Source organism: Scyliorhinus canicula, chromosome 18, assembly GCF_902713615.1.
Source record: "Scyliorhinus canicula chromosome 18, sScyCan1.1, whole genome shotgun sequence".
Taxonomy (NCBI): Eukaryota; Metazoa; Chordata; class Chondrichthyes; order Carcharhiniformes; family Scyliorhinidae; genus Scyliorhinus; species Scyliorhinus canicula.
The window spans coordinates 3,267,414-3,286,209 of NC_052163.1; the positions used below are offsets into that span (position 1 = coordinate 3,267,414).

General features: G+C 53.7%; 1 protein-coding gene across 3 annotated transcripts in view; it reads right to left on the reverse strand.

Moving 5' to 3' along the window:
• LOC119953253 (ran GTPase-activating protein 1-like) overlaps positions 1-18,796 on the reverse strand; it is a 1,177,855-nt gene that overhangs the window by 210,857 nt on the left and 948,202 nt on the right. For all 3 annotated transcript variants that reach the window (XM_038777306.1, XM_038777307.1, XM_038777305.1), the window contains one exon: positions 13,903-14,061. In XM_038777306.1, the coding sequence (XP_038633234.1) occupies positions 13,903-14,061 (159 nt within the window). The remainder of the gene's footprint in view (positions 1-13,902; positions 14,062-18,796) is intronic.

The window sequence follows — 18,796 nt, forward strand, 5'->3', positions numbered from 1 at the left end:
GGAGCGGGGGGGTGTGGGGAGAGGGGTGGTGTAGGGGGTGTGGGGGAGAGGGTGGTGTGGGGGGGTGTGGGGGAGAGGGGGGTGTGGGGGAGAGGGCGTGTGGGGGAGAGGGGTGGTGTGGGGGTGTCTGGGGGGTGTGGTGGAGAGGGATGGTGTGGGGGGGTCTGGGGGAGAGGGGTGGCGTGGGGGAGAAGGGTGGTGTGGCGTGGGGGAGAGGGGTGGTGTGGGGGGTCTGGGGGAGAGGGGGGTGTGGGGGGTCTGGGGGAGAGGGGGGTGTGGGGGGGTCTGGGGAAGAGGGGGGTGTGGGGGAGAGGGATGGTGTGGGGGGTCTGGGGAGAGGGGTGGCGTGGGGGAGAAGGGTGGTGTGGCGTGGGGGAGAGGGGTGGTGTGGGGGGTCTGGGGGAGAGGGGGGTGTGGGGGGTCTGGGGGAGAGGGGGGTGTGGGGGGGTCTGGGGGAGAGGGGGGTGTGGGGGAGAGGGATGGTGTGGGGGGTCTGGGGAGAGGGGTGGCGTGGGGGAGAGGGGTGGGTGGCGTGGGGGAGAGGGGTGGCATGGGGGAGAGGGGTGGCATGGGGGAGAGGGGTGGTGTGGGGGGTCTGGGGAGAGGGGGGTCTGGGGGAGAGGGGGGTCTTGGGGAGAGGGGGTGTTGGGGAGAGAGGTGGTGTGGGGGGTCTGGGGGAGAGGGGGTGTGGGGGGGTCTGGGGGAGAGGGATGGCGTGGGGGAGAGGGGTGGGTGGCGTGGGGGAGAGGGGTGGGTGGCGTGGGGGAGAGGGGTGGCATGGGGGAGAGGGGTGGTGTGGGGGGTCTGGGGGAGAGGGGGGTGTGGGGGGTCTGGGGGAGAGGGGGGTCTTGGGGAGAGGGGGTGTGGGAGAGAGAGGTGGTGTGGGGGGTCTGGGGGAGAGGGGGGATGTGGGGGGGTCTTGGGGCGAGGGGGTGTGGGGGAGAGGGGTGGTTGTGGGGGGTCTGGGGGAGAAGGGGGTGGGGGGTCTGGGGGAGAGGGGTGGCGTGGGGGAGTGGGGTGGTGTGGGGGGTCTGGGGGAGAGGGGGGTGGGGGGTCTGGGGGAGAGGGGTGGCGTGGGGGAGAGGGGTGGTGTGGGGGGTCTGGGGGAGAGGGGTGGGGTGGGGGGGTCTGGGGAGAGGGGGGTGTGGGGGGGTGTGGGGGAGAGGGCGTGTGGGGGAGGGGGTGGTGTGGGGGTGTCTGGGGGGGAAGGGGGTGTGGGGGAGAGGGGTGGTGTGGGGGGATCTGGGGTAGAGGGATGACTCACTTGCTATTGTGACTTGTTTTGCATTAGCAGCCCACTTGTTTGACACATGCTGACCTCCGCCTGGGAGACAATCCTCTTGTGCACCTCCCTGGTTATCTCCAGGCCCTCTGCTCCATGGGCGTGTTTGCCCTGAGGCCCAGGACCCCCCCCCCACTCCGTTTTCTCCCGCTCCCATCGATTATAGGCCGTCGTTTCCTAGGGGAAGCATAAAGGAAATGGTGAGATGCATGGAGGTGAGTTCTGTGGGGGGCATGTGTGTACAAGGCACCTGGCCAAAGTGGATAGTACAGGTGTAGGGGTTTGGTCGAGGGTGGGCTGTTAGAGAGATGCAGGCAGGAGGGTTTTGGTTGGCCTTGAGGGATGTCGGGGAGTGGGGGGTGGGAGTGAGGGACATGAGTGATGCCAGGGGTACAGAGGTGGTGACTCACCAGGGCTGCCCTAAGGAGGTTGTTCACCTTTGCCTGGCACTACGTACCAGTCTGCCTGCCTGCACTTACCGCCTCTGCCACCTCCTCCTAGGCCCAGTTGAGGATGGCAGACTGGAGCCTGCTGCCCACCCTGGAGCAGAGGATGTCTCGCTGCTCCTCCACTGCATCCAGAATCCTATTCAGATCACTCTCCAGAAAGAGGGGGGCAGCTCTCCTCCCCCCTGTTACCTTCCTGGCTGGAATGAGAGTCTGTGGGGAGGAGAGTGTTGATAAGAAGCTCCAGTTTGTCAACCTCTCCAACACCATTTCCAGCTCCAGCGAATCAGACGCCAGCGTGAACGGGAATTACTCTAGATTTATGTGGGCCGAGTGCTGGCCCATTAGCATGTGCTGACTCTCTCCCCGAATAGCGCCCCCACGGAAAGGGGAACTGCAGGCAATTCAGTCCCGGGGGCCACACCTAGGGCGCGATTTTCCCAAAGGGAAGAAAATCCCTAGTCAACGTGTTTTGCCGCATATTTCCCGGCACTCGCAGTTCCAAGAAACACCATGGCTATTCAACGTGACCCGCGTTGAATAAGGGGCCTGAATGGGGATCGCACGGCCGAGGCTGCCATTGCCCCGTTTTTTACAGTCGGGCGCGCCTCTCGGTGGAACTACCCAGTGTAGCGAGAGGCCCCCAAAACAATCCCCGATCTCCCCCCCCACAACCCGAACGCAATATAGGGAGGTCTTGCCCCCCCCCCCCCCCCCCCCCCCCCACATCCACACCAGGCATCCCCAGTCCAAACGCATTCGTGCACAAAAAATGCCAGCTTGACAGTGCCAACCTGGCAGTGCCCTTGGCAGCTGGCAGTACCACCTTGGCAGTGCTACACTGGCACCCAGGTGGCACTGCCAGGGTACCCAGGTTCCACCAGTAGTGTCAGGACACCATCCTGCCCAAAGGGCACGCAGCTGGGGCCCTCCAATCCCCTTGGAGACCCCCACGAGTGCCGTTCTGTCTGATCCCTATTTGTGGGAACCAATGCTGACTGGTGCAAAGCCGGTAGTCTCTGAGGCAAACAAGTTGAATTCATACCCTGCACTTTACTCTAAACATGGCGGAATGTGAGGGAGGGCGACAGCATTGCTCAGCTTTCCCCGGCCAGAGGCAGGTAGTCCACGTGCATCAATGTGTTCACCCAACCAGTGGCCCATTAAATACAGCAAGTAATGGTGCCACCTGAATACAGCATGTTCAGTAAATAACATTGGCACTGCTGGCTGAAGCAATTAGGGAAGCTGCCAGGATATTCATGTACATACCTCTGGCCTTGCAGTTCTACAATCATTCATTGTCTGTTCTTTTCATGGACAGCATTGGGGAAAGTTGGGGGTGACTGACTCCAGATGCCCAGCTTCGGTGAAGATGGCATTATTATCTGAGATGTCAGCAGCTTCTAAACATGTTCATCGTTTAAAAGAAGACTAATCATAGCAGGAGAGGCATTTAAATTTCCTGCTTCCCAATTTACTTTCTCTTAATTTTTGCGAAAAGAGGAAGATTTGGGTGGGATTCTCCGCCCGCGCCTGCCTGGCAACTGGAAATTCCTCTACGTGGTCTGCGTCCCGTCCGTGGTGATCTTGCGGTGGACGGGGCGGAAGAACAATCTCTAAATAGTGAAGCAACTATTACATTTCTGTAACCTCCTCCAGATTTACAACCCTCAAGGGGGCGCCGGAGAATCGGCGCAACTGCGCCATGACGCCTCGTCGCCGGCGTGCCGTTCACCCCTGGTCACTGGACCTTGGTGCAGTGAGGCTGCAGTGCTAACCACTGCTCCACCATGACATACATCATTTTAACTAAACAAAGCACAACATGGAAGGGAGAAGGAACAAGTTAAGCTAACCCACTTATTTTTGCCCTACAATCATAACACAAAGTTAGGAATTCTCAGTGTTCAGGCAGTCAATTCCAGATTATAACAAGGTGCTGCACAATACCAGGGAGTTGATGCCAATACTGTGCTGTGGACCTGTGGCAAGACTTTACAATGATGTGGAGATGCCGGCTTTGAACTGGGGTGGGCACAGTAAGAAGTCTTACAGCATCTTAACCTGACTCAGGTGACTCACCTGAGGAAGGAGCAGTGCTCTGAAAGCTAGTGATTCCAAACAAACCTGTTGGACTTTAACCTGGTGTTGTAAACAATATTTTAAAAAGAACGGCTGTTAAATGTAAACGCCTGAAGGAAGTGAGGGACACGAACACCGCCTACAGGAAGAGGACATTCAGATCCTTGTGTTGGTTCTGCTGCTCTATAAATTCTCTAAAATCATTTAGCTGATCTGGACTTCAACTCCATTTGCACCCACCCTCTGCTCTATATATCTTTGTCCAACAGAACTCTGTTGATCTGTTGAAATGTGCAATCGATCACCAACATCCACAGCCTTTTGTGGGAGAGAGTTCCAGAATCTCACTGCTCTTTGTGTGAAGATGCGAAGAAATGATTCCTGACATTACCCCCAAATGCCTTGGGTCAGATTTAAGGTTATGTACTTTCTGGACTCTCCAATTGTGAAAATGGTTTCTCACTTTTTACACTGTCAAATCCCTTAATGTTTTTAAACAGCTTGATCAGATCACCCCTTCAACCTTCTAAACTTACAAGAATACTAACCAGGTTTCTCCAACCTGTCCTCGTCATTTAACCCTTTAAGCCTCATTATCTGTGTCCTCATCTGTGCTTTTCCCAGTCCAAGACCAATGCTGTATTTATTATACACTGTACAACAAATGTACTTTGTTTCCCTTTTGAAAGTTACCAGTGAATCAGCTTCCACTGCCCTTTCAGACAGCCAATTCCACATCACAACCAGGAGCTGTGTGAAAATTCATTTACATCATCTCCCGGTTTTTTGACAATTGCCCTATGTCTGTGTTTTCTGGTTACTGAAACACTCTCGTGTCAGAACCTGCCTCTCATGGATTGGTCCCTTCAGCTGTCAGAGGAAGTGCACCATATGAAGCTACCCCATTGCCAGCGGATTTGAATGGCTGCACGTCCATCATCTTACACAGATGGAAGGAAACTGACAAAGACGGAACAGTTTCTCCCGATCTACTCCATCAAAACCCCTCATTATATGTGCATATTGGAACCAGTGCAGATATGTAAGTACGTGGTCCGCTCTTAAATGTGCTGATTAATCAAATTTTGCAATTAAACCTAAGATTTTTTTAAGTGCTGAATTTTCATTTTATGCCATTAAATTGAAATTATTGGACAATTTAGATTTTCTGAGCACAAAAAAGTCTTTGAATGATTTATATCTCAGCTGGGAATATAATTGCATCCAGTGATCCAGTGCCAGAAGCAATGCCAAGCGGCAGTGGCAGGGTACTGCTGGCATGACCTCCGCCCCCCCCCCCCCCCCCCCCCCCCCCCCCCAGCGGCTATACTTACCTGTGCGTCCCCAGTGCGTTCCCTTGGCCTGCTTCACATTTTGGAAACCCTGCTGTAAGGCCCGTCGACATGGCATCACCACGGCGATGGGGAATTCCTAATGTGGAGGACAATACGACGGGGAAATGTATGGAAATGAGGTTCCTGACCTCCCCGGGTGGGAACCTTGTTCCATCACTGGTGAGGGGTAGGGAAAATCACAAAATGAGATCTCATCAGTGAAATCTCGTTTTCTGACTCTTGTGGGACTTTGCGCCCACTTCGCCATTTGCCACAGGTGCGAATCCCAGCCATTACCTTATCATTATCGGACCTCCCCACAGCAATCACCCTCCCATGCCCGATAGGCTTTAGAGGGGTTTCACAGGTCGGTGCAACATTGAGGGCCGAAGGGCCTGTACTGCGCTGTAATGTTCTATATTCTATGATAGTCCGCCCAAGGTGGCGTGACATTACAACAGTGCCATTTATGACAGCTGGTTAAAATCGGGAACCTAGCAAGCTCATCTCAGAGAGGAGTCTGGAGGTGAAGGTTTCGCATGTCCAGGGACCAGTAGCTCGCTTGTGCACCTTCTTCAGGAGCTGGTGCCTCATGGACTTGGAGGGCATCCATTGCCTGTGGCTTTGAAAGCCACACCTGCCGGTTTAGCACAGTGGGCTAAACAGCTGGCTTGTCATGCAGAATAAGGCCAACAGTGCGGGTTCAATTCCCGTACCAGCCTCCCCGAACAGAAGCCGGAATGTGGCGACTAGGGGTTTTTCACAGTAACTTCATTGAAGCCTACTTGTGACAATAAGTGATTATTATTCTTATTATTATTAACTTTTATGTGACTGGCTCCTTTCAGGGCTGTACAGGGTGACCTTTACAGCATCCACTCAGAAACACATCAAGAGGGCAGCACGGTGGCCTAGTGGTTAGCACAACCGCCTCACGGCGCTGAGGTGCCAGGTTCGATCCCGGCTCTGGGTCACTGTCCGTGTGGAGTTTACACATTTTCCCAGTGTCTGCGTGGGTTTCGCCCCCACAACCCAAAAATGTGCAGAATAGGTGGATTGGCCACACTAAATTGCCCCTTAATTGGAAAAAATAATTGGGTAATCTAAATTTTAAAAAATAAAAAAAAAAAGAAACACATCAAGGAGGTGATGGACGCACTCTTCACAAGGACTCGCAACTACATCCATTTTGGCTGGGATCAGGCTAGCCGAGAGGCAAATAAGCATGGGTTTTGCCCAGATTGCAGGCTTTCTACAAGTTTTGGAGCCATTGACTACATTCATGTGGCTCTCCGATCCCCATGGCATCAAGTAGTGTAATTCAACTGCAAGGTCTTCCTATCCCTAAATACTGAGCTAGTCTGTGACCACACAAAATGCATCCTCCAGGTGTGTGCTCAGTTCCAGGGAAGTTTGAGGCTTTTGAGGGATCAAAGCGATGCAGGGTTGGCCCCTCAGGAGTAAGGGATATTCCCTGAGGAAGTGGGTGATGGTGCCTCTGTGGAGACCACAGCGTACAGCTGAGATCAGATATAATGAGGCTCATGCTGCTGCCGGTAGTGGAGCCCTGTGATACAGTCCACAGAGGGTGTCATGCTGTTGCGTCCTTCACAACCTGATGCTTCAATGGAGGGGGAAAAGCTGCCAAATGAAATGAAAATGAATGAAAATCGCTTATTGTCACGAGTAGGCTTCAATGAAGTTACTGAGAAAAGCCCCTAGTCGCCACATTCCGGCGCCTGTTCGGGGAGGCTGGTACGGGAATTGAACCGTGCTGCTGGCCTGCCTTAAGCAGAGATTTAGCCCAGTGTACTAAACCAGCCCCAGTGAGGAGATGGAGGATCAGCGCGTTTCATCAGATGAAGAGAACACGGAGGTGAACGATGAAGAGGAGGTCCTGGAGGGCGAGGAAGTCAGCCATTGGGCAATGGCAATGGCCAGGAGAGACGGAAGGGCTCAGGACGTACTCATGGCTGCCCGATTCACAGATGGTGATGATTAAGGTAAATTATAATGTCCCTTCCATGTTCACTGCTCTCCCATGTGACTGCTGAGAGTGCACTCATTCACTGATAATGCTCATGTCATGGGAAGAAAACGGTTGCCCATAGTTGCAACATTGCAGAAGGATGGTGATGACTTGAAGTGGTGACAGTGCATTGCTCCTCAAAGAGTGACTGCGAATGTCTGACTCCTGTCTGGCTGAAGGCAATTCACTTACTCTCAGTGACCAGGAGCATATCAGGAAGATGCAACATGGAGAGTTTCATCTCTCATAATCTGGGCTCCTCCTCAGTTATCTCTGCCCTTGTGGTTCTGTGTCACTGAAGGTCAATCCACACTTTTTAGAAGGATCGAGCTGATGGGCTACAGATGCAGAGAGCAAACTGACAATGACTGTGTTGAGTGACGGTGGCCTGAGCATTGTTGGGGTCGTTCTCATTATCAAGCAGAAACAGAGCTGATTGACACATTCTGTCATTGTGAGGGGCACCAACCAACATGCCCCTTGCAGAGAACAGATGGAGGAGGTCCAGGACTGGGCATCCAGCTTTTTTGTTGAACATGAATGCCATTGTCTCAACAGCACGACAGGAAGACATCTTATGAGGGCAGGGAACCATAGAGACGTTGCAAAAGGTAAGAGCTTATTTACAGAGGTGGGTGAATATTTACCGAGGTGGACTCTATCTACAAGTGACCAACACCCATGTCTACACTATCCCCAGGATCCACAGTGGAGATGGAGGCAACCTGCTGATAGCCACACCCTGTTGACTGAGATGACCTTGGTGGACGTGCTTTGGGGAGCTGAGACCCGGAGGGCCTCAGCCTGCTCTCAGGGTCCTGCTGTGCGGCAGTGCCACCCTCTCCGGCCTCTGGGACTGGAGCTCTTTCAGTCACAGGGAGAGGCTGGTTGGATGGGCTGGACACTGCCGCAGACACCTGGGTGGGTGGTTCTGGGATGTGCACCAGCTTCCTCTCCACCCTAAGTGTGCCCAAGGCCTTCTCCTCTGGATAGAGGGGCAGCTGGATTGTGTTTGCAAAGCCTCGCCATCCTCTGGCATTGGCACTATTGGATATCCACAAGTGCCTGCAACATGGTGTGCAAGTCATGCACCATGGAGTTCATGCCCTCCACCAGGAATCTGCTGAAGCCCAGTCAGATGACCGTTCCTAGAGCTACCGTTCCCATACCAGCCTTCCCGAACAGGCACCAGAATGTGGTGACTAGGGGCTTTTCACAGTAACTTCATTGAAGCCTACTTGTGACAATAAGCGATTTTCATTATCATTTTCAGTGCAGGACAGAACCCTTGCACCAAAGGTCCCCACTGTGACGCCAACCTCGTTCTGTTAATCTGGTTGCCTTGGATTGTTGGCATGATCACGCCGGACAGAAGGTGGTCGGTCTCTCCCATCCTTTCTTTCAATCTAAGGAATGTTAGCTGACATTTCTTCCATATGTTCCTGATTTTGCCTATGTAGCTCTAGGAACGGTCTGGGCTGACTGGGCTTCAGCAGATCCTGGCCTCCATCAGTGCCAGCACCCTGGGACGCCCCTGCCTCTGCCTGCTGTGGATTAGAGAGTGAGGTACTCACCAGTTTGTGACACTGAGGCCTCGCTAATACCCAGTCCCACTGAGGTATATGTCTCTGCGCTGGTGGAGGATGTAGGTGAAAGTTGTGACAGCTCCTCAACTTCCACTGCTGAAATCACTCATCCTCTCCATGCACTGGGCACCTGTCCTCCTCTGCAGGGAGCTGGCACTTACCAGCGCTGCCACCACCTGCCATGCGGGGTTGGAGACCTTGCTTGCAGGTCCCCCCCTGTATCTGGGTAAAGGACATCGAGGAGTTGCTCCAAGGCATCCAACAGTCTGGTGAGGGAGGCTTCTGTAAATCGAGCAGCACACTTCTTCGCAGTCATTCACTCGCAGTGTTGGACCTTGCATAAATCGCTGGGGGTGACTGGGATGGCTTTGAAATGGAGCCGCGCACTGAGTGAACTCATCAGCTGATGCCAGGACGGGTGAATCAGAGGCTGCCCGCGGTGAGAAACCCGCGGAGAATGAATAATGAAGAGCTCTTCATTCACCTGAGGAAGGAGCCGCGCTCCGAAAGCTCGTGTTTGAAACAAACCTGTTGGACTTTAACCTGGTGTTGTAAGACTTCATACTGTGCTCACCCCAGTCCAACGCCGGCATCGCCACATCAAAGAAAACATAAATCTTTTGCAAGTAGTCCAATCATTGGGTGGTTGCTATTTTTAAGATTCCATTAAGTGTGGGTGACATGGAGCTCAATGCTGGCGAGTAACACAGAACTAGCGGTATAATTAAATTCTCACAGCTCCACTTAATTTTCTTTGAGTTGTTTTAAGATGTGAAAGAAACTATATAAATGTATTTTCTTTCTTTCTAAGTACACACCAATCTACACAATTATTTTTAGTTCATCAGTCCTGTACCATTCCAAATGTGTGGCAGTCTCAAACCAGTGGTTTGTATAACCACTGTCACACACTCTGTAACCATGTCATCTACTTTATTCTCCTCCATTACGTCTGCAGCTTGACCAGACTACTTCTAGCTGTTCGGAATGTGAGAAATTAATCAGTGAACTTGGGATGAAAACAAAATAACAGACAAGTAATAAGACTATCAGGCGTCCAGAGGAATAACAAAATGTGATTTGCCCAGTAACAAGATTAGCAGGTACTTAGAGACATTGAAGTGCAACTGGCCACTTCAGAAATATTGTTTACCAGAGATCAGTGGAGCCATGCGAATGTCAGCCAAATCTACAGGGCGGGATATCATAGAGACTGAACAGTATAACTGCTAGCACCCTCATTGGGGAAGCAGGATAGTTCTTCATCCAACAGTCAGACAGGCCAGTTCCAGCTATCTTCCTAGCCAGGGAGCCACCGCAGACCGCAGATATTCTCCTTGAAAGATGCAGTTTCGTGCCTTCACTGAACCAGGAAGAAGCGTGTTCGCAGACTTGGTTAAGTGGTATTGTGTGGTAACTATGAGATGGATTTGACCCTTAAAGAATTACTAAAACTGGATGTTGCTGGGAAAAGGGTTGTCTCAGTGAGTTCAGGGGAAATGAGTATAGTTTGGGAACAAGAGGTAACTTTAGATAAAATGGTGGGCGCGATTCTCCGCTCCCCAAGCGGCCTGGGAGAATTGCGGGAGGGCCCCCCCGACATTTTTTACGCCCCCCTGGCGCTCCCCGCGATTCTCCCCTCTCCGCTTGGAAAAATCACCGCTCGCCGTTTTTCATGGCGAACGGCGATTCTCCGAGCCCGATGGGCCGAGCGGCCGGCCCTTCACGCCCGTTTCACGATGGCGGCAAACACACCTGGTCGCTGCATTCGTGAAACGGGCGGCAGATGCCCGTTTGGGGCATCTAGGGGCCCGATTTGGACAGGAGCACCACGACTGTGCTCGGGAGGGGACAGGCCCGCGATCGGTGCCCACTGATCGTCGGGCCAGTGTCCAAAACGGACGCACACTTTCCCCTCCGCCACCCGGCAAGATCAAGCCGCCACGTTTTGCCAGGCGGCTGAGGAGAAAGACGGCCACCGCGCATGCGCGGGTTTGTGCTGTCTGCACGATGAAGTAATCCGCGCATGCGCGGGTTGGAACCGGCAACCCGCGCATGCGCGGATGACTTCACATTCTTGGCGTGACGAGGTCGCTGCCGAGAAAGATGGAGGCCCGCTCCTAGCCCCCCGGGTGGGGGTGAATTAGTTGCGGGGAGTGGGCTCCGAGGCTGTCGTGAACCTCGGTCGAGTTCACAACGGCCTTCACGAATTCGGCCCCCTGCGGAGAATTCCGCCCGGTCTTTTGTCGTTGTTTTTCTTCTTTTCTTTCACTTTAATAAATATTCTTTTTATTTTATAAATTTAGAGTACCCAGTTAATGTTTTCCAATTAAGGGGCAATTTAGGGTAGTCACTACACCTACTCTGCACATCTTTGGGTTCTGGGGGCAAAACCCACGTGAACACGGATTGAATGTGCAAACTCCACACGGACAATGACCCAGAGCCGGGATTGAACCTGGGACCTCGGCGCCGTGATGCAGCAGTGCTAACCACTGTGCACCACCGTGCTGCCCACTTTTTTCTTATTTTTTTATTTTAAAAAAATTTAGATAACCCAATTATTTTTTCCAATTAAGGGGCAATTTAGCATGGCCAATCCACCTACTCTGCACATCTTTGGGTTGTGGGGGTGAAACCCACGCAGACACGGGGAGAATGTGCAAACTCCACACGGACAGTGACCCAGCCGTGCTGCCCACTTTAATAAATATTCTCTATTAATTGCTTACTCAATGACTGGTCTGGGGCAGGATTCTCCCCTACCCGGCGGGGCGGGGGGGTCCCGGCGTAGCGGAGTGGGGCCAACCACTCCGGCGTCGGGCCTCCACAAATGTGTGGAATTCTCCGCAACTTTAGGGGCCAGGCCCTCGCATTGAGGGGCTAGGCCCGCGCCGGAGCGGTTGGCGGCTCGCCGACTGCCACCAAAACCGGCAACAACGGCCTTTCATGCCCACCACCCGGCATCGGGGCTGGCCGAAAGGCCTTCGCCAGTTCGCGCATGCGCTGGTGCGTCAGCTGCCGCTGCCGTCACCAACGGCGCATGCGTGCTGGGGGATTCTCTTCCGCCTCCGCCATGGTGGAGGCCGTGGCGATGGCAGAAGAAAAAGAGTGCCCCCACGGCACTGGCCCGCCCACCGGTCGGTGGGCCCCGATCGCGGGCCTGGCCACCGTGGGGGCAGCCCTCGGGGTCCGATCGCCCCGTCCCCCCCCCAGGACCCTGGGGGCCCTCTCGTGCCGCCGATCCCGCCGCCACCAGAGGTGATTCAAGCCATGGCGGCAAGAGAGGCCTCCCAGCGGCGGGACTTCGGCCCATCGTGGGCCGGAGAATCGCCGCAGGGAGCTCGCCGATCGGCGGGGCGTGATTCCCATCCCCGCCAATTCCCGGGTGGCGGAGAATTCCGGCCACGGCGGGGGTGGGATTTTCGGCGGCCCCGGGCAATTCTCCGACCGTGTGGGGGGTCAGAGAATTTTGCCCCTGGTTCCTCACCGGGTTGGACATTGTTCCTCACATTATCCCAAACAAATACGCACCACTAAGAACCAGCGTTTCAAGTAATCCTTCTGGGTTTTCAGGTACTGTCACAGGTAACATGAGTGGAGTTCTTAACACAGCATACAGATCTTCTTTAACTTGAGCTGAGTTTCTGGCCCGATGCATCACGAAGATCGCTTATTTCCACGTCTATATTCTCACCTGTTTCCACACCTACTGTACTGCCACGAAAACCCTCATTTGCCTTTGTCACCTACAGGTTGAACTGTGCAAATGCTGTCGTGGCCAGGACCATTAACCACCATCCATAAACTTCAGCTCATTCAAAGCTTGGCTGCCACTATCCGATTCAGGCACCAAATCTTGTTTGTCCACTAAACCTATCTTCTACATTGGATCCTGTTCCCTGAGCTTCTCAAATGTAAAATGTTAAAATTTAAATCCCTTTGTGGCCTTGCTTCTTCCCATTCTCTGTAACTTCCTCTAGCCTGAGAAGCCCCTTAGATCCCTGCATTTCCCTGGCTCACACCTTCCACCATCTTTGCTTCACCATCGCTGGCTGTGCCTTCAGCTGCTGAGCCTGTCTGGAATTCCCTCTGTCCTCTTTGCTTTCCCATTTCTCTCTCACCTTTTAAGACATTCCTTAAAACCAACCTCTTTGACCCTCCCAATGGCTCCTCCTCTGGGTAAATATCCATTTTAGCCTCCTGCTTCGAAGCGACTTGGGATGTGTTGTGACATTGAAGGGGCTGAATAAATACAATCTGTTATTGCTAATCTCCTGAGAGATGATAAACAATCCATTTACACGCACCATTATTCAGAAACAAATAGGCTGCAGTTTCTTATGAAGACCTTAAAGTATGGAGCAGATCCTGCGGCAGATAAAATATGCCTGTTTTCCTTCACTCACTCCACTATTCCCATTTATGATCCCCTGTAGATATGTGATATTCAAACATTCCAGAATCTGTTTTATCCAGATCACTTCACATGGATTAGATGGTGGGGGTTATGTGCAAAGGAGGGGGGGGGGGGGTCAGATTTTGCAATTCACCATCACAGTCCTCACTGGAAAATAGCCAATAGGTAAACAAATTCACTCCTTTCCATTCCACGGTGCTTTTCCTGCTCCCAGATCACCACCAAATCCAATTGGGAATTCAGGAGAAACTTCCTTCCTCAGAGAGTGCTGCTAATGTGGAACTCACTCCCACAGGGAGTGGTTGAAGTGAGAAATGGGGAGAACATGAGGGAGAAAGGAATATAAGGAAATGTTGGATATGTCGCTGGTTTAGCTCAGTGAGCTAGATAGCTGGTTTGAGATGGAGAACAAGGCCACCAGCGGGGGTTCAATTCCCGTACCAGCTTACCCGAAATGTGGCGACTAGCGGCTTTTCACAGTAACTTCATACTTGTGACAATAAAAGGTTACTATTATTAGTATCGGGTGGGAAGAGGTATATGTGGAGCATGAATATCAACCAGGACCAATTGGGCTGACTGCCCCGTTTCTGTGCTGTAAATGCTATTTACTCTGTTGCTGGTTTTCACTCTCTTCTCCTTTCTGCACTCTTTGCCCAAGCAACATCTGAGATGCGATGGAAAGGTAAAGGAGCAGCTCTCCCAAAGGTGCACACGTACCTCTGCCATGCAGGCTGCCCCGGTTTCAGTGAACGTGTTGTCATTGAGGTTGAGGATCTGCAGGTTGGTGTTCTTTGTGAAAGCCATGGCCAAAGCACTGATACCCTGGTGGGTAATTCCATTCTGTGGCATTTGTACTTCTTCCAAAGTTCCAAGGAGCTGAACAAAAGAAAAATTAATATTTCAAATTCTCCTGCAGCACAGAGACATTAAATCACATCGCATTTCTAGTGTTAGGCACAAGTTAGGGAGCTGGCAGCTGGAGCTTTGCCTTATCTGTGAATGACAGAGCGTATGTGTTGATCTTATTGCAAAGTGGTTTCTAACAGGCATACAATCAATCACTGGTGATCAGGTTAGAAGCCAGTTTGAAAGGGCAACTCTCTCAGTCAATATAAATGAGACGATGTTTAACCAGTCTTATCAGATGCAGCGCCATTGATTAAATTCCACTCGAGAAACCTGTACAAACAAATTTTTATCGACTTTCACTGTTGAGGAAAAATTTGCATTTCTGTAGCACCTTTCATGACCTCAGGATATACAAAGCACTTCACAGTCAATGAAGTACTTTTGAAATATAATCACTGGTGTAATGTTGGCAGCCAATTTGCACCCAGCAAGTTCCCAGAAACAGCAATGAGATAAATGGACAGATGTTGGGTGCAATTCAACCGTAGTATAGAGTCCAGTGCCGATCGGGGCGCACTGGGTGAATCGTAGGAGAGGCCAAAATCGAGATTCGCGCCGGCCGCAAACCATTTTACAATTCATCCGTCCCACTCCCGATGGCGAGTTCCGTATCTCGCCCATCTTGTTAATGAGATTAAAGTCGAAGGCAGCACCCTCCTGGGAGTCAATAAACTCCCCAGTGAGAAGTGACGTGGGCGTCGTATAGTACTCCTTTCCAAAGACGGGAAACTGGTGCAATAACTTCCGAGGGGAAGTGAGGAGGTGAGTAGCCCTTTCCAGAACTGCTGCTCCAGTGCTCAGGAGGGGTGGGGAGCCCTTCTGGTGGGTTGGGGTTTTTCGGAGGGGGGTGGTGGTTGGAGGGGTCCAGGTTAGGGGTCGCACCTGGGCTGAGGGAGTTAAGGGGCTTTGCATTGGTGAGGCCTTCAAGTTATCTTTAAATATTGTGGAGTCCCATAACAGGGGCAACGACAGCCTCTCTGTCCTACCAAACTCCCCCAGGACAGAGCCATTCTGCAGCCTGTCTGTCCGACCAAACTCCCCGAGGACAGAGCCATTCTGCAGCCTGTCTGTCCTACCAAACTCCCCGAGGACAGAGCCATTCTGCATCCTGTCTGCCCTACCAAACTCCCCCAGGGCAGAGCCATTCTGCATCCTGTCTGTCCTACCAAACTCCCCCAGGACAGAGCCATTCTGCAGCCTGTCTGTCCTACCAAACTCCCCCAGGACAGAGCCATTCTGCATCCTGTCTGTCCTACCAAACTCCCCCAGGACAGAGCCATTCTGCATCCTGTCTGTCCTACCAAACTCCCCCAGGACAGAGCCATTCTGCAGCCTGTCTGTCCTACCAAACTCCCCGAGGACAGAGCCATTCTGCATCCTGTCTGTCCTACCAAACTCCCCCAGGGCAGAGCCATTCTGCATCCTGTCTGTCCTACCAAACTCCCCCAGGACAGAGCCATTCTGCAGCCTGTCTGTCCTACCAAACTCCCCGAGGACAGAGCCATTCTGCATCCTGTCTGTCCTACCAAACTCCCCCAGGACAGAGCAATTCTGCATCCTGTCTGTCCTACCAAACTCCCCCAGGACAGAGCCATTCTGCATCCTGTCTGTCCTACCAAACTCCCCGAGGACAGAGCCATTCTGCAGCCTGTCTGTCCTACCAAACTCCCCCAGGGCAGAGCCATTCTGCATCCTGTCTGTCCTACCAAACTACCCAGGAGAGAGCCACGCTGCAGCCTGTCTGTCCCACCAAACCCCCCCAGGACAGAGCCATTCAGCAGGCTGTCTGTCCTACCAAACTTCCCCAGGACAGAGCCACGCTGCAGCATGTCTGTCCTACCAAATTCCCCCAGGACAGAGCCATTCTGCAGCCTGTCTGTCCTACCAAACTCCCCGAGGACAGAGCCATTCTGCATCCTGTCTGTCCTACCAAACTCCCCCAGGGCAGAGCCACGCTGCAGCCTGTCTGACCCACCAAACTCCCCCAGGACAGAGCCATTCTGCATCCTGTCTGTCCTACCAAACTCCCCCAGGACAGAGCCATTCTGCAGCCTGTCTGTCCTACCAAACTCCCCGAGGACAGAGCCATTCTGCATCCTGTCTGTCCTACCAAACTCCCCAGGACAGAGCAATTCTGCATCCTGTCTGTCCTACCAAACTCCCCCAGGACAGAGCCATTCTGCATCCTGTCTGTCCTACCAAACTCCCCGAGGACAGAGCCATTCTGCAGCCTGTCTGTCCTACCAAACTCCCCCAGGGCAGAGCCATTCTGCATCCTGTCTGTCCTACCAAACTACCCAGGAGAGAGCCACGCTGCAGCCTGTCTGTCCCACCAAACCCCCCCAGGACAGAGCCATTCAGCAGGCTGTCTGTCCTACCAAACTTCCCCAGGACAGAGCCACGCTGCAGCCTGTCTGTCCACCAAATTCCCCCCGGGACAGAGCCACGCTGCAGCCTGTCTGGCCCACCAAACTCCACCAGGAGAGAGCCATTCTGCAGCATGTCTGTCCCACCAAACTCCCCCAGGACAGATACATTCTGCTGCCTGTCTGTCCCACAAAAAGTCCCCCAGGACAGAGCCATTCTGCAGCCTGTCTGTCCTACCAAACTAACCCAGGACAGAGCCTCTCTGCAGCCTGTATGTCCCACCAAACCCCCCCAGGACAGAGCCATTCTGCAGCCTGTCTGACCCACCAAACCCCCCCAGGACAGAGCCATTCTGCAGCCTGTCTGACCCACCAAACTCCCCCTGGACAGAGCCATTCTGCAGTCTGTCTGTCCCACCAAACTCCCCCAGGACAGAGCCATTCTGCAGTCTGTCTGTCCCACCAAACTCTTCCAGGACAGAGACATTCTGCTTCCTGTCTCTTCCACCTAATTCCCCCAGGACAGAGCCATTCTGCAGCCTGTCTGTCCTACCAAACTCTCAGAGCACAGACCCATGCTGCAGGCTGCCTGTCCCAACAAACTCCCCCAGGACAGAGCATTCTGCTGCCTGCCTGTCCCCCCACCCTCCTCCCGCCAGGACAGAGCCATTCTGCTGCCTGACTGTCCCAACAAACTACCCCGGGACAGAGCCATTCTGCTGCCTGTCTGACCCACCAAACCCCCCCAGGACAGAGCCATTCTGCAGCCTGTCTGTCCTACCAAACTCCCCCAGGACAGAGCCATTCTGCTGCCTGTCTGACCCACCAAACTCCCCCAGGACAGAGCCACGCTGCAGCCTGTCTGTCCCACCAAATGCCCCGAGGACAGAGCCATTCTGCAGCCTGTCTGTCCCACCAAACCCTCCCAGGACAGAGCCATTGTGCTGCCTGTCTGACCCACCAAACTCCCCAGTACAGAGCCATTCTGCTGTCATTCTGTTCCCCCCCCATCCCCCCCCCCCCCCCCCCACCCTCCTCCCACCAGGACAGAGCCATTCTGCAGCCTGTCTGTCCCACCAAACTCCCACGGGACAGAGCTACGCTGCAGCCTGTCTGGCCAACCAAACTCTCCCAGGACAGAACCATTCTGCAGCCTGTCTGTCCAACCAAACGCTCCCAGGACAGAACCATTCTGCAGCCTGTCTGTCCTACCAAACTCCCACGGGACAGAGCTACGCTGCAGCCTGTCTGGCCAACCAAACTCTCCCAGGACAGAGCCACGCTGCAGCCTGTCTGACCCACCAAACTCCCCAAGGACAGAGCCACACTGCAACCTGTCTGTCCCAACAAACTCCCCCAGGACAGAGCCATTCTGCAGCCTGTCTGACCCACCAACTCCCCGAGGACAGAGCCACACTGCAACCTGTCTGTCCCAACAAACTCCCCCAGGACAGAGCCATTCTGCAGCCTGTCTGACCCACCAAACTCCCCGAGGACAGAGCCACACTGCAACCTGTCTGTCCCAACAAACTCCCCCAGGACAGAGCCATTCTGCAGCCTGTCTGACCCACCAAACTCCCCGAGGACAGAGCCACACTGCAACCTGTCTGTCCCAACAAACTCCCCCAGGACAGAGCCATTCTGCAGCCTGTCTGACCCACCAAACTCCCCAGGACAGAGCCACGCTGCAGCCTGTCTGACCCACCAAACTCCCCCAGGACAGAGCCACGCTGCAGCCTGTCTGTCCTACCTAACTCCCCCAGGAGAGAGCCATTCTGCTGCCTGCCTGTCCCACAAATCTCCCCGGGACAGATCCACGCTGCAGCCTACCTGTCCCACCAGAGTCCCAAGGACAGAACCACGCTCCAGCCTATCTGACCCACCAAACTCCCCTAGGACAGAGCCATTCTGCTGCCTGTCTGACCCACCAAACTCCCCCAGGACAGAGCAATGCTACAGCCTGTCTATCCTACTAAAGTCCCCAGGACAGAGACACGCTGCAGTCTGTCTGTCCCACCAAACCCTCCCAGGACAGAGCCATTCTGCTGCCTGTCTGACCCACCAAACTCCCCAGGACAGAGCCATTCTGCTGCCTGCCTGTCCCAACAAACTCCCCCATGACAGAGCCATTCTGCAGCCTGTCTGACCCGCCAAACTCCCCTGGCACAGAGCCATTCTGCAGCCTGTCTGTCCTACCAAATTCCCCCAGGACAGAGCCATTCTGCAGCCTGTCTGACTGACCAAACTCTCCGAGGACAGAGCCATTCTGCTGCCTGCCTGTCCCACCAAACTCCCCCAGGACAGATCCACGCTGCAGCCTGTCTGTCCCACCAAAC